Genomic DNA, 16882 nt, shown 5'->3' with positions numbered 1-16882 from the left:
ACAGATTGTAAATAGCTTAGGTTTTGAGGGCCATATGGTCTCTATTACAACCACTGAACTTTGCCATACCACTAAGAAGCCTTAGACAATACACAAACAAGTAATGTGACTGTTTCCCAGTAAAAGCTTATTTACAAAAACAGAATTCAAGATCCATAAGGGTAAGGATTTTTTTCTATTTTATTCACTGACATATTTCCAAAGCATAGAACAACGTCTGATACATAGAAAATGCTCAATAAACATTTGTTGAATGAATAAAAGGACGAAGGAAGTTATACCTAATATACCTATACCATCCTTTATGGCCTATGTAAAAGAGCATTCCAACAATAATTTGATTAAACATTTAAAAAATTATATATTTTTTTGTCTCACATTTTACAGATTTGACAAAACAATATCTTATTAGAAATCTATTATCCATAGATAGATATAGCAATAGTAACTGAAGGATATATTACACATTATCAAAATGTAATGACCCTCTAGGAATAATTTTGCATAAAGGGAAAGGATGAAGTTACACCCCCTTTGTTTTTTGGGTGGGTACCTTGCTTATATGCAATATTTTGCATCTAACAGAAACTACACACCCATGGATTTTATGGCGTGTACTTGTTAAACACAGTCTTGAGCACCCAGCTAGGTCACAACAAATGTCTTAATCACAAGTAGGCAGAATACTGCCTCATTAGGAATGCATCTTCCCACATCCCTTCAAGTAATAGCTAAATAATTGCTCTATTTTATTATGGCTAAAAATCCCATCCCAATATATAATCACCTTAGGCATTAAAAAATTCACACTTCATATTTTTAACATGTTTCCATTAGGAATATTTCAATAGCTGATTTTTTTTTCAGTGTTTGAAAGAGTAATTTACTTTTTCTAAAATAGAATCAAAAGGTGGAGAGAACTAGAAATGTATAAACATGAAGGATAAAGTGATTCCATGGGTGTAAGTGAATTCCATGGGCTTATTTTTGTAGTTGGTTTTAACTGTAGATGGTTATAAGCCATAGTGAGGTATTAGAAAAGGAAAAAGGTGGATGAGAAAAACTCTATGTGAAAACATTTGCAACAGTTGTTCCATTTATTGTGACAATGAAAACCTTATGATGAAATCTCCTTTGTTAAGATATAATCGAGGAAACATGTTCCTTGTGTATACTTACTGTAGAAAGAGAGGATAGAGGTTAGCAAAAAAAATGTGTATGTATGCGTGTGTGTGTGTATTCACACACATACATACACAGATATAGGTCGTTTGACTGTTACTTTACATTTAAAATAGAACTTGTACAGTTAAATTCAAAGAGGTATCTAAAATTATTGCCAGGGCTGCCTGAGTGGCTTAGTCGGTTGGGTGTCTGCCTTCGGCTCGGGTCATGATCTCAAGGTCTTGGGATCAAGCCCCGAATTGGGCTCCTCGTTTAGTGGGGAGTCTGCTTCTTCCTCTGCCTCTGCCCCACCCTCTGCTCATGCGTGTGTATGCATGTGCATGTGTGCGCGTGTGTGTGCGCTCCATCTCTCTCTCAAATAAATAAAATCTTCAAAAAAATAAAGTTATTGGCTATTTTAAAGATAAAGATAGAAGAGACATAAGATTGTCCTCCAAGTATTAAAAATTTTCCTTTTTTAACTTTTGAAGGGTGCTTTTGTTTTTTAATTTCATTTCTATTTTAATAGCACTGTATACAGGGGTTAGCATCATCATCCTTGGGCACATGTTAGAAACCCAGGGCACAGAAAGAACCCATGGTGTACTCTTTTTACCAGTCAGTTTGCTTTTGAAAACTTTTCACATTATTTGGCTAGGACCTCATTTTATTCAGTTAAACGTAAAATGCCAGTGTTAAAATTCCAAGTGAAAGCGTGCCATAAGTAGATAGATGGATGTAGACAGACACATGGAGCAATCATTTCTGAGGAGGAAAGAAATGAAGGAAAAGTGATGTGCTATAATGAATGCTTCACGTATTACCTCTTCTGAGAAGACTTCTCAAAGGAATCCCATTTCCATGATGGTGATGGTTTCTTTACATTTCTTTGGGGGAAAGGAATGAATGTTTTTGACCAAATACTGTGCTTGGTGCATCATTTATTTATTTACCCCGCAGTATTACCTGAGTAATTACTACCTGCTACACTTCAAGGATAATATAGTGAGAGAAAATCCATAAAGCTTTCCTCTCAAAGAGCTTATAGTCTCCTGGAGGAGACAGATATGAATCCATTATTAATCAGTTACTCACATGAATACGTGTGTAATTATAAATTGAGTAAAGTATTTTTTTTTTTTTAAAAGTGGGCTTCTCTGAAGGCATCTAACAACAACAACAAAATACATTATAGATCACTGAGTCAGGGAGAACTTTCCTCAGAAAGTGTTGCTTGAATTGATAACTGAAAGACAAACAGGAATTACCAAGATGAAGGGATGGCCAGAGGGCAGCGATGGGGAGTGTTTTAGCGCAGAGGCGCTGAGATAGTTAGGTACATAGAAACTCTCAGAAACTGTAAAGCAATGTGATTAAAACACAAAAGCCCATGGGAGGGTCGTGTGAGATGAGGCTGATCGGCAGGCAGGGGCCAGAACACGCAGTGCCTCCTAAGTGAAGTGTCCACTTTATCCCTGTTTGCTGCCACAGTATTTTTAATGTCGGTTGCCCAGTGTTCTGTTCAGTTTAGCATCTATCTGAGTTTTTTTGGTTTACATCTCATTAAGATAGCCCCGGGGAAGTTTGGTAAGCTCCTCTTCTACCTTGTTATGTCTCTTGGGGTGCTGTGTGAGAGTCACATGCACAGTGACAATTCTGACTTTCACAGGGGCTCAAATATGGAAGACAACCAGCAACGTCCCACTGCTCTTTCTAGACCCTATCCAGATACTGTGCAAGCATCACGTTCCACTCAAATATGCTCAGACTTCAGGGGGTAGGGACAGCTACCTTCTTCATCATCACAGGGTAGTGGCAGAAAGATTCAAAATGGCTGCATTGGCAGGCACATTGTGCTCTATTCCAAATCACCGGTGTTGTGTAGAAAACAAACAAACATAAACTTTTGAAAATAGATTTTTGAATAGAGCTGTTTTATAGGTCCATCAATGAAATGAAACCAATTTGAGTGATATTTATTACCTACTTTGATTCTTAAAAAGGTCCAGATTTTGGTGATTGATAAATGAATATGGTCACCCTTGTGGAAGGCTTTGTTAAAAGTTTTGGATTTGATCCCAAGAGCAATAAGGCCAAGAAAGATATAATTAAGGGGTAAGGAAATGTTCAGATTTGCTTTTCCAAAATATTACCTCAAGCATACTAATGTGTTGTCTTAGCATGTCAACTTGATAAGACTTTTTGTGAGCAAAGAGTCTCCATTTATATCCCCTCAGTTACCAGCACAGCCTTATCTGGGTCTTTAATACCTGATGAAGTTTTGACCTATTCTGAAATATTCAAAGTGTTGTCCTTATTTTTTACCAGGTTTTTTTCTTTTCATACTTCCTGTACTTTTATTTTGATTTAATACTATCTAGGTTGATAAATATTAGTAAAATAAAATCACAAGGATTTTTAAAAGAACCCCAAAGACTTTTTTTCTCTAAAAAAATTAATCTTCTAAGTAGAAATATGAAATTAAGGACAATTAAAAAATGGGTGAAGCATTATACTCACGTTTCAGCTTTTTCTTGATGAGAGAAAATGAAAAAAAGGAATTTGAACAATTAGATGTCAAACAGGGCACTGGGAATTCCTCGTGGATGAATATGAATTAATAGAACAGTAAACCTCCAGTCTATCTGTATTCCACATATTGGCCTTAAGTCTGATATAGTCATGATTTTAGGTAGGGCATTTTGGTTAGTTGTTGGATATTCTTGTCAAGATTTAGATAAAATAAAATGGGGGCAGAGATATTTATAGTGGACAGGATTTCCCTCATTTTCAACAAGATGGAAAGTAATTTATTTTGACACCTTCACTAAGTAAAATAAAGAGTTGAAATTTTATGAATAATTTCTAGAAGGTCTGTAGTTGCTAGGTCTTTCACAACCTCCTCTAAAATCATTTGTGGAATCTGGAAGATGGGGACAGGGGCTTCATGGGCCTAAAAAAATCTGCTCCATTCAAAAGGAAAGGATATGTAGTAGTGAAACTGCAGAACGTGACTCTGGAAAGCGTGAGCTTGCCTCCACCACTCAGTAGCCGGGCGATCCTGAGTAAATTGTTTAAGCTTGCTGAGCCTTAGTTTTCACTTATTTGAAATACAGACAAAATGGTGGCTGTTACCCAAGTAAGTGTGGATTAAGCCCTAATGACTAAAGGCTGTGCCCTAACAATGAACAACTTGGGCTCTCTTTTTGATCAGATATCATCAGGAGCCATGTTTGTTGTTGTTCGTTTGTTTTTAATCAGATGGAATTTAAATGTTCCTTTCTTGGGAAACTCTGAAACTAGACATGACAACACTTTCCTATGAGAAACAAAAATCAAGACAGAGCAGAGCCACACAGATAGTCCATTCTCTCAGAATAAGCCATTTGTATTTTGCCGAGAATACTGAAGGAGACCAAGGAATATAATAAATACTTAGAGGGAAGATTAAATATTTTCTCCGGTGTAGAATAAGATCTCTGCACATCCTAATAAAGACTGATTCAAAGGGCTCACTTTTGTTGCAGACCAGCGTCAGCAAGGACATTGTTTCACGCTCGGAGGAAGATCAGAGGTTTTACAGCCATCAGAACATGTACCGAGCTTTTAGCCAAGTTTAAGGATTTTTATGAATTCTCGGTGAGTAGAAGCTTAAAGCTTTATCTGTTGCTTACATAAGAATGTACATAATTTGCTTTAGTGTAACAAGTTCTTCTCGTGGAATTGGTGTATTTCTTTAAAAAGTTATAAATAGCAGGACCCCCATAGGTATTTATAAATAGATAAGTCAAGTTTGTAGTTAGTAGATCTACGGAAAATCTAGTAAAACATTATCTCTTACTAACTGCTATTACTATTTTTATTTTTTTGTACTACCAAAGCTTTTCGTGAGGATTAACTGAGGTGTTAAAAGGGTTTTGTAAAGATTAAAAGACTATAAAATGTGAAGTGAATAATAATTCTAATGATATCTTGCAACTACCAACTCACTTTCACCGTATTTTGATGTAACATCCTTCACTGTAAAGCTATATTTATTAAAAAATACCAGTGATGAACCTCACCTCGGCCAGTTTTTTCTAATTGGGCTTGAGAGACCCAAGGGATTTTCTTCAATATATTTTTTTGGATCTCTAATTTCTATAAAGTTATTCAACTTTTATGGAATTTTTTAGTACAAATCCCAAGGAGATTTTCTGTGAAGGTATTTCCAGTTAAGAATATAACTCCCATAAATGAGAATACATTGAAAACTACAAATGTATTATTTATATTAAGTTTTTTTTAACTTGTTCTTTTTAAAATTCTAGCTGCCTATTGTTTCAAGAAGGTTGGAATAATACAAAAAAAGTAACAAAATGTTACAGGCACTGAATGCTTATTAATATATAATATGAAGAAATGGTTAGAATTTTAAAATGCCTTGAACCGCAAAGGTCACTAACAGATGCATCTAACAAATATGGTGCCATTAAATTAAAAGATGTAATGAAAATGTTGATGCTGCTATCCACAGCATGTGAAATTTACAATGGTTAGTGTCTCTAACATAGCTTCAATGGGGTTATCCAAAGGACATAGCCCAAACTATGATTTTAATTTTTTCTATGTTTGCTGTTTAAAGAAAGCTGCAAAATGCACTCCTATATGAGCTGCTTAATATCCAAGTCTAGACTAGTGGTTTCTGGTGGAAAGAATCTGGGATATCATGCCGCATGGGATATGTGGTTGTACTGGAGACTTCTTTGGTTGTCATGTCTAGGCAGTGGTGGTAGTGGTGCTATTGGCATCTGGTGAGTAGAAGCCAGAGATGCTGCTAGGCTCCCTATATGCACAGGACAGGTCCTCCAATAGAGATCTGGTCCGAAGTGTCAATAGTGCCATGGTTGTGGAACCCTGGTCTAACATAATCCTTCCCTTGGGTCTATGTATTCCAGTTTAGCTATTTAGACACCATAGTAGACAATGATACCTAGTGTTAGCAAAAATGTCAGAAAAGGGACATTCTCAAATATTGTTGGTATAAGTATCTATTGAAGTAAATGTTTTGGAAGCAGTTTGTAAATTAGAAAATCTGTCTCTACTTGCATTTCTACTTTTAAGAAGCGTTTCTTAACAATTTTATATAATGGGTATATGTAACTATATTGGAATAAGAGTTCTCTGGACATGTAGTATCATTTATAATAAGAAAATATCAGAAACCAATTAGATGTTCATTGATAAGGAAGTGGTAAAATAGAGCATAATATGGATAATATGCAGTGATAAAAATGGTAGAATTGTATATTAAACAATGAAGGATGAATATGATATATTTCAGGTTATAAATGATTCAGGTTTTTGAATTTGTAATCAAATTTTTTGCTTAAATTTATATAAATGTGTGTGTGTGTGTGTGTGTGTGTGCGCGCGCACATACCAAAGGTCTGGAAGGCTGCAGAGCAAATATTAAGAAAAAGAGTAGTTAATCATGAAAAATATGAGTGTGGGACAAAATATCCACTTGTTACTTTACATGATCTTATAATATTTGCATTTGTTTCAAACTTGGGCAATTTGTGAAATTAAAAAATGTAATAAGAATAGCTCACATAATAATAAATATACATAGACCTTGTCTGTTGCGTAAGGGTTATGTGAAGAATTCACTTCTGAGGAGGTTTTACTAGGCATTTCCTGGTGAAAGGGAATTAAGAGATTGCAGACATAGAAAGAACAATTAGAGGAGGCCACTACAAAGAACTGAGTGGAATTCTGGCAAACCTAAAAAGAAGGGGGTAGGAGTCGTATATATGGAAACACTCAATTTTAAGGGTTGTGATTTAAATTCAAATGAAAGTTCACATTTTTAAAAGAAAATGCCTTATTTGGACATAGCATAATTAGTATTTGCCTCAATCAAGCAAATTCTGTTCTTCAATACTGAATATGTCTATGGGAAACTTCAGTTTCTACTTAAAAGTTAAATTATTTTCGCCAACTCTTTTTTATATTTGTGTACTTGAATCTAATCGCGTGTGCAGTTTTAGTTGAAAGGATTCAGCATTAAAGATTAAAATTATTGAAAGAAATGAATTATGGAAATTATCTTCAGTTTGCAGCTTGCTTTACAAAGATTTAGAAGCCTCTTTCTTGTAGAGCTCAATCTTTCAAAAGCATGGCTAGGGCATTTTATGTGTAGTTACAATCTTAACATTCTAAATGTAGTGATTTGTAGATAGAATCCGCAGGGTCATTGGTTCATACTTCAGAATTCTAAGGGATCCTTAATATTAATGAGGCAACACCTGAGGAATTACTTTCATTTGATCAATGCAGGGAAGGTTGCTGCTCAAATACCTAAATCGCTAGCACTTATCAGAGTAGATTAAAAGCCTGAATATTCCTTTGAAACAACATACCTAGGGATAGAAAAAGCCACCAGTGCTGATCTCATTCAGTTCTTACTCATTTACATATTGTCCTAAAGGCATTTTACATTATAATCTTAAACCAGACATGCTCCAGGGTTCCATTCATAAAAACAAGCAAATATCATTTGCAGGACCTACTCCCTACTCTGTGGAAGAAATTCAAGGATTCCATGTATGAATGACAGGTGTTGCCATTGTTCTATAGAGACACGTACTCTGGAGTACAGGTCTTTCCAGATTTGTTTAGAGAAAGTCACAAAACCAATCTTATCCCTCATTGAAGGCTAGGCATAACAAAATCACCACTAATCATCTATTTAGATTTGAACCTTCACTTACATTTTGTCTTTATCCCGTCTTTTTCTTCTATTAAATTTTTATTTCCTTTCTTAAGATATTTTACACTTTGTTTTAATTTCATTTAAACTTTCTCTGGCAGAGTGTGCTAGAGACTTTTAACTAATTCCAGGAAGTAACAAGCATGTATGTTATAATCATATCTTGCTATAGTTTAACAAATGCTGTCATATCTTCACCAATATTTTAAAAATTAGGATCTATGCTTAAATATATATATATATATATATATATATATATATATATATATATACACACACACACACACACACACAAACACACACACACACACACAGACTATATTGGCCAAACATACATTCCCTTGCATACAATTTTCTGCTGTGCAAACCATAGCTTTAAAATTTGTCTTTATTTTTTAATACAAAAAGCATAAATGAAAGAGCCAAAAATTGTCCTCCAAATGATTGTGCATTTTCCTATTTTAAGTTTAAAGAATGGATGTTCTTCCTAAAACATTTCGTTTTGCTTTTACCGTAGCCTCGTTGTGTAGGGCTGGCACTGGTATCTTTACTTTACGTATTAGAAACCCAGGACACAGAGCAGTCACATTTCTTAAGGATCTCACAGTGTTTCTTCCTGCCTCACTTATTATTATGGTCTTTATTAACAGATTAATTAAAATACAGAGACAATTATTAAAGACCTGCTAAATACTTCTATATTCTGGGGTGACCAAAAGGAGTCAGTTTTATAGTCTAGGGTTCATAGAGAATGCAATGTGAATGCTGCTCTGGAGAGAAAAACTGCAGTTTACTGAGTAGAGGCCAGTCAGGTTGTGCACCACAATGCCACTGATTATTGAGCAAGATGTGGTCAGTAAATGAAGAAACTCATGGCTCTCTTTGGGTGTCTGGATGTAGGGGATAAGTAGTGTAATGCACACAGAAAATTACCACGTACAACAAAACAGAGCATTGAAAGCACTATGGAGGGTTCGAATAAAAAGTCTATGGGAGTACACTGGAGAAAGAAATTAGTTACACATCTGGAAATTTTTCATCAAGTCCTGTATTAATTAATGATAAGATTACAGGCAGAACTGTGCACAAGGTGGTAGGATTATTGAGTGCAAAGGACCAAGAAAATATTCAAGAACAGCAAGTATTCTACCAAGGATGAAATTTTTGGAGGACCTGTTTTGTGGGGTTATGCAGTGTGAAAAAAAATAGCTGAAGATAGACTGGGTTCAGCTACATCACTGAGAAATTGACATTCCTGCCTTTGGAATTTGGCCTGTAGGTGAAGGGGTATATCAGCCCTGGAATTAAGAAAGCAGGCCACGGATTCAACTTCATGAATGTGAGTTTCAGCTCAGATACTTACTAGCTGTTAATCAAGCTGTGTAATCACTTTATACCTCAATTTTTCCAGCTTTGAAATAAAATAATTACGCACATGCATACACACACACAAGCAGCCATCATTCAATTGTTTGAGGGATTATATTAAATGTGCTAAGACATGGAGAAGAGAATGTTTAGATTAGAGTCGGGAATATAATAGGGTTTAACATTAATGTTATTTTTTTTATTAATAGTTGCCATTGTTTGAGCTGAGTTTGGGGCAGTTTTTTATGGACAGGTTAAAATGAAATTGGAGAGAATGGCAGCAGAAAGATAGGTCAATAAGGCAACTGCCAAAGAGGCAAGGTAAAATGAAAACGTGGTTCTAGTTTCGAGTTCTAGCATCAGTATTTATCTGTAGACCTAGAGCCTTGAGCCAATCACTTAACATTTCAAATCGAATTCTATTTTTTATTAACTAGAAAACGGGATAGATAATAACAATGTGGGTGATTCAAGGAGATTGAGTATTAGCTGTGAGTAGTAGCTACTTAATAAATTGTGAATTTTAAAAAATTCCTGTTATTAACACTAGAATATGAGGAAGGGATAACAATAGTTTGATCCTGAAAGTAGAGAAGAAATGGATAAGTTTATGGAGAAAGATTTGTTAAATAATTAATGGCATCTAGACTAGGATGTGATGAATCCATGAAATGATTCTTGACTGTTCTTTTTTTTTTTTTAAGATTATTTATTTATTTATTTGAGAGAGAGAGCACCACACATGAGTTGGGGGAGGGGCAGAGGAAGGCAGAGAAAGAGAGAAACAGATTCTCCACTGAGCATAAGCCCAACCTGAGGGGCTGGATCCCAGGACCTGAGATCATGAACTGAACCAAAATCAAGAGTCAGAGGTTCAGCCAACTGAACCACCCAGGCACCCCAGATTCTTGACTATTCTTAATAACAGACAGATGATGATAATTTTATTATTTCTGGGATTGTCTTACGCACAATGGTGACCATTTCGTTTGTACCCTTTGTTTACCTTCAAAGGATATCTGTTAAGTTTTGGAGGCTCTTGGTTGACATTTAAGTTCACATTAAGAATTGGCTGTAAAGCCAAATTTACCTCTTGCCCCATCTACAAACAAGTTCATCTATCTCAATGAAGATTTGTTGAATGATTATCATTCTTATATTGATCCCTCCCACATTTTATCAATATCACTTATATCTCATTATATGTTGTTCTTTGTCATTTGTTTTGTCTTGCTTTATCCTCATTGCTACTATAGTGGGCAAGGGATAATTCTTATATTTCCTTTGTTCTCCCATCATGTCCATACCACCCAATTAACCTGGCAAACTTAATTATATGGCTTGGCATCCTTACCTACCAGAGTATACCCAAACATAGGATAATGTTTTTTTTGTTTGTGTGTTTGTTTTTGAGGGAGTGTGGGAGAGGGAGAGAGAATCTTAAGTAGGCTCCATGCCCACTGCAAAGCCCAACCCGGTGCTTGATCTTACAACCCTGAGATCCTGACTCGAGCTGAAATCAAGAGTTGGATGCTTAACTGACTAAACCACTCAGGCTCTCTGGGATAATGATTTTCAATTCAGTAGATCTATGTAGATGAGCGTGGGGCAGCATAGTCAGTTCTCAGATGCTATCCCTTCATTGATAAAGCTCAACTCTTCTGTTGTTGGAGGCTAGAAGGGCCTGATTATCTCTTGCTGATAGAGCCTCATGACATCACTTTGGTTTAGTTTTGTTCTTATTATTGCTGGTAATCTTGGCTTATGCGATGGACTCTACTTAGATAGTATATGTGATTTTCTTGGTGTTTATAGAATTTCCTTTCCATCTTGGCCCCTTCTGTTCTTCAGAGAAGGACAGTCATACCACCATTTAACCTCACCTTTATTCAACCCATTTTTTTAGTTGTGTATAATTTTGCTTTGACTGGCAACCTTCCGGGCAACTCTACAACTTTTGTCCACATCTCTAACTTTCCTGTATTTATAAAATAGCTCAAGTTTTGTGTATTCCTTCCTCATTTTATTTCTAGGCATGCTATCTAATAATCCATTCCTTTCTTGCTGTCAAAAAATACTCCAGTAGGCATGCAGTTTGGAGAAAACTCCAAACAAAAATAGGTCTAGTCTCTATATTCAGATTTGGCCCAAAGTCAGGGGATGTATGTCAAGCTTTCATAAAAATTGGCTCATTATACTCTGCTGTTCTATATCAACGAGACATGAAAATCCAGTCACACTGGCATTTGATCTGGGATCAGAATGATAATTTTAGTCTTACTATATTTCTGATCCCATTCTCTACAAACCTTTCAGAGTACTTATCTTTACAGCTTGACTTCCAAAAGATAGGGGAGCCCCTGCTTTTTTTTCACTGGAAGTGTAAAGAAAAGCTTTCATAAAGAACACTGCACTCCTCCAAGGGCAAGGACTCTTTTTTTTTTTTTTTAAAGATTATTTATTTATTTGAGAGAGAGCAAGAGGGAGAACATAGAGGGAGAGAGCACAGAGGGAGAGGGAAAAAGCAGACTCCTCACTGAGCAGAGAGCTTGACATGGGGCTCGATCCCAGGACCCTGAGATCATGATCTGAGCTGAAGGCAGATGGTTAGCTGCCTGAGCCACCCAGATGCCCCTAGGACTCCTAATTCTAAACCAGTAACTCTGGGGCTCCCATCTCCAGTCTTCTTATTGGACTACAGCTGGTCCTACTGTCTCTTTATCAGACCAATGGATGTGTAACACCCAAACTGTTAGTGGCCTTTTTTCAAATGTTTGGTGCCCAATATTTCTTTTACTTCTGAACTAAAGATGTATACTATTCTGGCACAATAGGATGTATCTCACTTAACACTGTGTCATACAACTAAATAATCACATTTACAACATATAGCTGAATAATAATAACAATAACAAACAGTAATAACGGCAATAATAATAATAATAATTAGCCACTATTAACCCAGAAAACCAGGAATAACTAGAATAAATGAATTCACTTCTGTTCAGTAATTAAGGAATTTCTGCTGCTTTTAAAGATACTAAAAAAGGTAAACATCATTCAGTTTTAGAGTAAAACTGAGGTGCCTCATCCATTTCTTAAGTAGCCTGACCCTCAGGTTAAATGGAATGATTATCATACTGAAACTATGGAAGATAAATGGGTTCATTAATTCCAGACAAGGACAGTGTGATGTTATTCATTTAGGCTTCTAGGAAAGTTAGCAGGACTCATTTTTAGATAAGCCCATCTAAAGTCTGTGGACTTCACTCTAAGATAATCCAAAGTTATCTTTTCCTTTACATAAGCAAAAGTAAAAAACAATTTCAGGGAACACTTTCCATTTCTTACTTAAGAGAAAAATACTCCTATTCTTCTTGTTTTGACTATAGTTTCTAACCCACTACTTTTCCTCTTAATTATAAGAATTACTGATCTAAAGAACTTTCACTTGTACAAAACAGTATCAGAGACTGTCCATTCTGTAGAGATGGAACCAGTAAAATCAGAATATATAGAAAGCTTGTTTACAGAACATACTCCTATCAGGGCAACCCATGAAAGTATGTGGAAGGGACAACATTCAGTCTATATTCTCATGTGGGTTGAAAATTTTGGGATTATAATAAACTAACTCTGAGATTGTTTTAGCTGAAATCTAGCCAATGGTTTCTTTCTATATAACTGGATTCATTGGGAGAATTATAAGCAATTTTCTGTGATGATTAGGAAATACAGCCTCTGAATGTACTTTATTTCACCCATACCATTAAAAACTAAGCCTTGGTGAAGATTCTCTGCATACCTTTCAAGTCTTTCTCCATTTAGGAGCTTCCTTACAACCACAAAAATACAAGGGCAAAGAGTGAGCAAAAAACCAACTTGAAAAAGCTAGCTAGCTTACGGTGAAAACATCTGGGACAAAGTTGTCCAAAATATTGTCACAGCTCCTCTGCTGACAATCCATTCCATTCTAGAGCCTTGTCAGACCTCCCAGATTCACTGACAGACTATTATATTCAGAATGGCTTTGAAAACTTACAGCACTTAGAAATGCTCTTGAGACATCTAAAAATATCTTTATTTAAAAAGGAACACATAACACCTGCCAAATTTGTAGGTTTGAAACCACTTCCAATAAGGATTAAAAGGCCCTCTTCCTCACTGAAATGGCACTATCAATATATGACTTGTCTGCTCATGAGAAATAGTGGGTTCTTGTCTCTGACGTCGCAATTTAGTTTAAAATCACTTTCATGATGACAGGGTACATGAGGATGATAAAACTATAAAGATGACAGTCTAATGTTCAAAGATCACTGATCATTGATAAAAGATTAAATAACGTAAACATCTGAAATGCCAGATTATCAGCTGCTTGGCAAACTCTTAGTATTGAAGTATGCTGAGACACTACTGATAAGTGAGAAATGCTTTTCCTACCTGTTATGCAGAAATATCTCCTCCTCCTCCAAGAGGGGCAGATGAATTGTAATACCTCTGAATTTAAGATGTATATATATATATTTTTTTCCTCAATTGTGATGAATATTTGTAAAATGTTAATCAATGACATACTGTAAAGTGCTCAAAATTATTGTTTTCCTTCAGAGGAATGCCCAATTGCTGAGAATTTTAATCATCACTTTTTCCAAACAATGTTAAATATACGTACAAGAATGATTAGACATGCTGGTCCTATAAAACTCCAAATAAAGTTGTTCTCTGTGCTAAGCCAACATCTGAAAAGTAAATAATAAATCTATGAATATGTTTGTAAGTACTTCACAATGTAACATTTTCAATGATATATGAAGCATATTCAGAATCAGATTTCAAACACTTATGAGACCATCTTAACTCACACTTTGGTGGTGCCGTAATATCTATATCCCAGTGACGCTGAAAAGCCAACCACCACCGCCGGGCTGAGATAGCCAAAGATATAAAAGTTCTTGTGCAGAAAGCCCTTGTTGTAGATGACGCCCACGACAATGAGATAGAGGTGGATGCCTTCAATGCACATCCATGCAAAGGCAGCTAAAAAGAAATAATGCAACAGCCCGGCGATGATCGAACAGAAGAGCTAGAAATCAAGGAGGGAAAAAGCATAAGCCATGTATGTTTCACATTAGCATAACACAAAATCCTGACTTTCTCCTTAAATTATGCCACTTGATATAATGCTCGATCATGTTAAAATATCCTGGTCGAGTCCAGTTTTTAAGATGGCTCACTTCCGGCTGAGCTTCGTCAATGTGAAGCATCAGTTGTGAAGCAATCCTGTGATCGAACTCAGTTACTGTTCTTGTCCAGAGAGTTATGCTTTTATATTTATTTCATGTGAAAGTTGTGGATTTGTCACATGTAAACCATGATAGTTTAGTGACTATGCTATGATTTAAATTAATTTCTGTTTTGGAGATGCCTTTACTCTCCTTAATTTTATTCATGCTCAAAGAATGAAAGTTATTGCTAATACTGTACCAAACAAAATAGAATAAGTATCTTGATTATTGCAACAAACTTAAGTTTACAAAACAGACAAACAATGATATATTTTACAAAAATATCCATTATGGAATCACTTTAAGTTATAAGATTATCAGGTAATTTTGAGATGGATTTCAGTCAAATATTATGTATTAGTACTTACTTCACACATAGAATTGGAGTTAGGCTTATAAGAAAAAACAGAAAAAGAAGTAGAGTTACACACTTCTGTGATAATAGAACTAACAGTATCTATTGCTGGAAAGAGAACATAATACACACTTACACACCTATTGCACTTAATAAAAAAGAGTACAATCCAAGCATAATGACATTGCATACTGAAATATGTTGGGGAGTACTGTATAAGGTTGGGAATAGAGAGATCACTGGTGATCAAAATTTGGGAACTACTTTAGTGAGGATGTGAGATTGAAACATGGCTTGAAAATGGGAAGAACTTGACAGATGACATAGAGTTGAAAATAAACACCCTAAGGAATAGTTTGAAGTAAGGGTAAAGGGAAGATGAAACTGAAGGAAGAAATAGGCATTGGAAGATAGCGGTATATAAAATTGGCAGGTGTTAGGACTACCACTGCCGAATTAAAAAACACACACACACTCCAGATTTGAAGTTTATAGTCTAGGGTGTACTATTTAAAATAGATGTTTGGTGGCATCTACTTCAGAAGAAGACCTTGAAAACTAGGGATTAGTGTCTATATTTGAAAGATTTCTAATAGGGATGAAAATATGGAGGCAGTTTAATGTCTTGTGACCCCAAGCACGCACTTCTCCAGTCTCTACCTGCCTGTGCCATGTCACTCTGGCTCAGCGTCTTCTGAAAGGACTCCTTGCAACCATGCTGAGCTTTCCTGAGAATGGCACTGCTGTGTAAAATGCTTCCACCTACTGCTTGTCCTTTCTTCCTTCTCTCTTTTACTCGGGTTCAGATCTGCGTCTCGGTCTGATGGCTCTCCAAGTCTCTCTCTTCCCATTTTCTCTCAGCCATTTTGCCTAGTTACTTTATTGCAAATTTAATCCCATTTTACTGTCTGCTTCTAGGAGGACCCAGACTAACACAATATAAAAATTGTTTGGTAAGGTCTTCCATCAGTAATGGGGGGAATAGGTAGTTAGGAAAGTGCAGTGACTTGATGGAGTCCATTTGTCATATTTCAACCTATGAATCCACTGCTTTTATATTCAGTCCCTGTGTTAAAATAAACTTTTTATTTCCAATTCTCTCTTTGTTCTTTTTGCCTTTGTTTAATGCCCACATAAAAAAAAAAAGCAAAAAAAAAAAAAAAAGGCTATTTTTCAGTTTGTTGCTAAGTTTTCATTTGTCCCAATGATCCATCATAACAAGGGACATTGTGCTTAATGGAATTGACAGAGAGGTTTTAGATAGCATTAGCAAACTTAGAAAAGACTTAGGAACAGAGCATATGGTATGTTTGCCCATTAAGCTCTGAGTTATAATTCATGATTCTATGACATATATATTTAGGAAAGTACAAATTTAGAAAACAAAATAGAGAGTAAAGGAGATCTACATACCTTATTAGTATTTGTATTGATCCCAACAAGAAAAACTAGTTCAGCAAGGAATAGGTTACAGCAGAGATTTTTGTGAATTGTTGTTCTGGTGCTTTGAATTTCACTGAAGAACCAGAAGGTAAAAATGCATATGGAAAGGCAAATCAGTGAAATAATTATTCCTAGTTGAGTGATCCTTGTAAGAATATTATAATCTTTAATACCCTAAGGGAAAATAATAATAAAGCTGTTAAGAGAATAACTCAGTAACTTGTCAAAGGAACTACAACATATAATGAACTTCCTTTTTTGGTGAAACATTAATCAAAATGTTCATAAAATGTAAAAATACAAATGTGCATTTAGATGAGAAAACTTTTGTACCTTTGAAAATGCTCAATATTCAGAGAAATATGATATAAATCATGTAGCACTTTAAAAGTTCTGTAATTAGTGCTTTTTTTTTTCCCTGGGCATAGTATATATTAGTATATGGTTTAACAATGTTATCGTCATCAGTTTCATGATATTAGAAAGGCAATTCATTATTGTAATGTGAAA

The 16882-nt window shown here is 35.4% G+C and overlaps 1 protein-coding gene across 1 annotated transcript in view; it reads right to left on the bottom strand.

Annotated features, from left to right (window-relative positions):
- The window catches only part of ADGRL4 (adhesion G protein-coupled receptor L4), a 106114-nt gene that overhangs the window by 14336 nt on the left and 74896 nt on the right, over positions 1–16882 (bottom strand). Inside the window, exons 11-13 of the mRNA XM_026497735.4 lie at positions 16343–16546; positions 14152–14372; positions 13962–14028 (exon numbers count right to left, since the gene is read on the bottom strand). Of these exons, the coding sequence (XP_026353520.2) occupies positions 13962–14028; positions 14152–14372; positions 16343–16546 (492 nt within the window). The remainder of the gene's footprint in view (positions 1–13961; positions 14029–14151; positions 14373–16342; positions 16547–16882) is intronic.

This window comes from Ursus arctos, unplaced genomic scaffold (genome assembly GCF_023065955.2).
Source record: "Ursus arctos isolate Adak ecotype North America unplaced genomic scaffold, UrsArc2.0 scaffold_12, whole genome shotgun sequence".
In the NCBI taxonomy this organism is placed as follows: Eukaryota; Metazoa; Chordata; class Mammalia; order Carnivora; family Ursidae; genus Ursus; species Ursus arctos.
The sequence above is the reverse complement of the archived record's forward strand: the minus strand, read 5'-3'. Positions and strand labels throughout refer to the sequence as shown.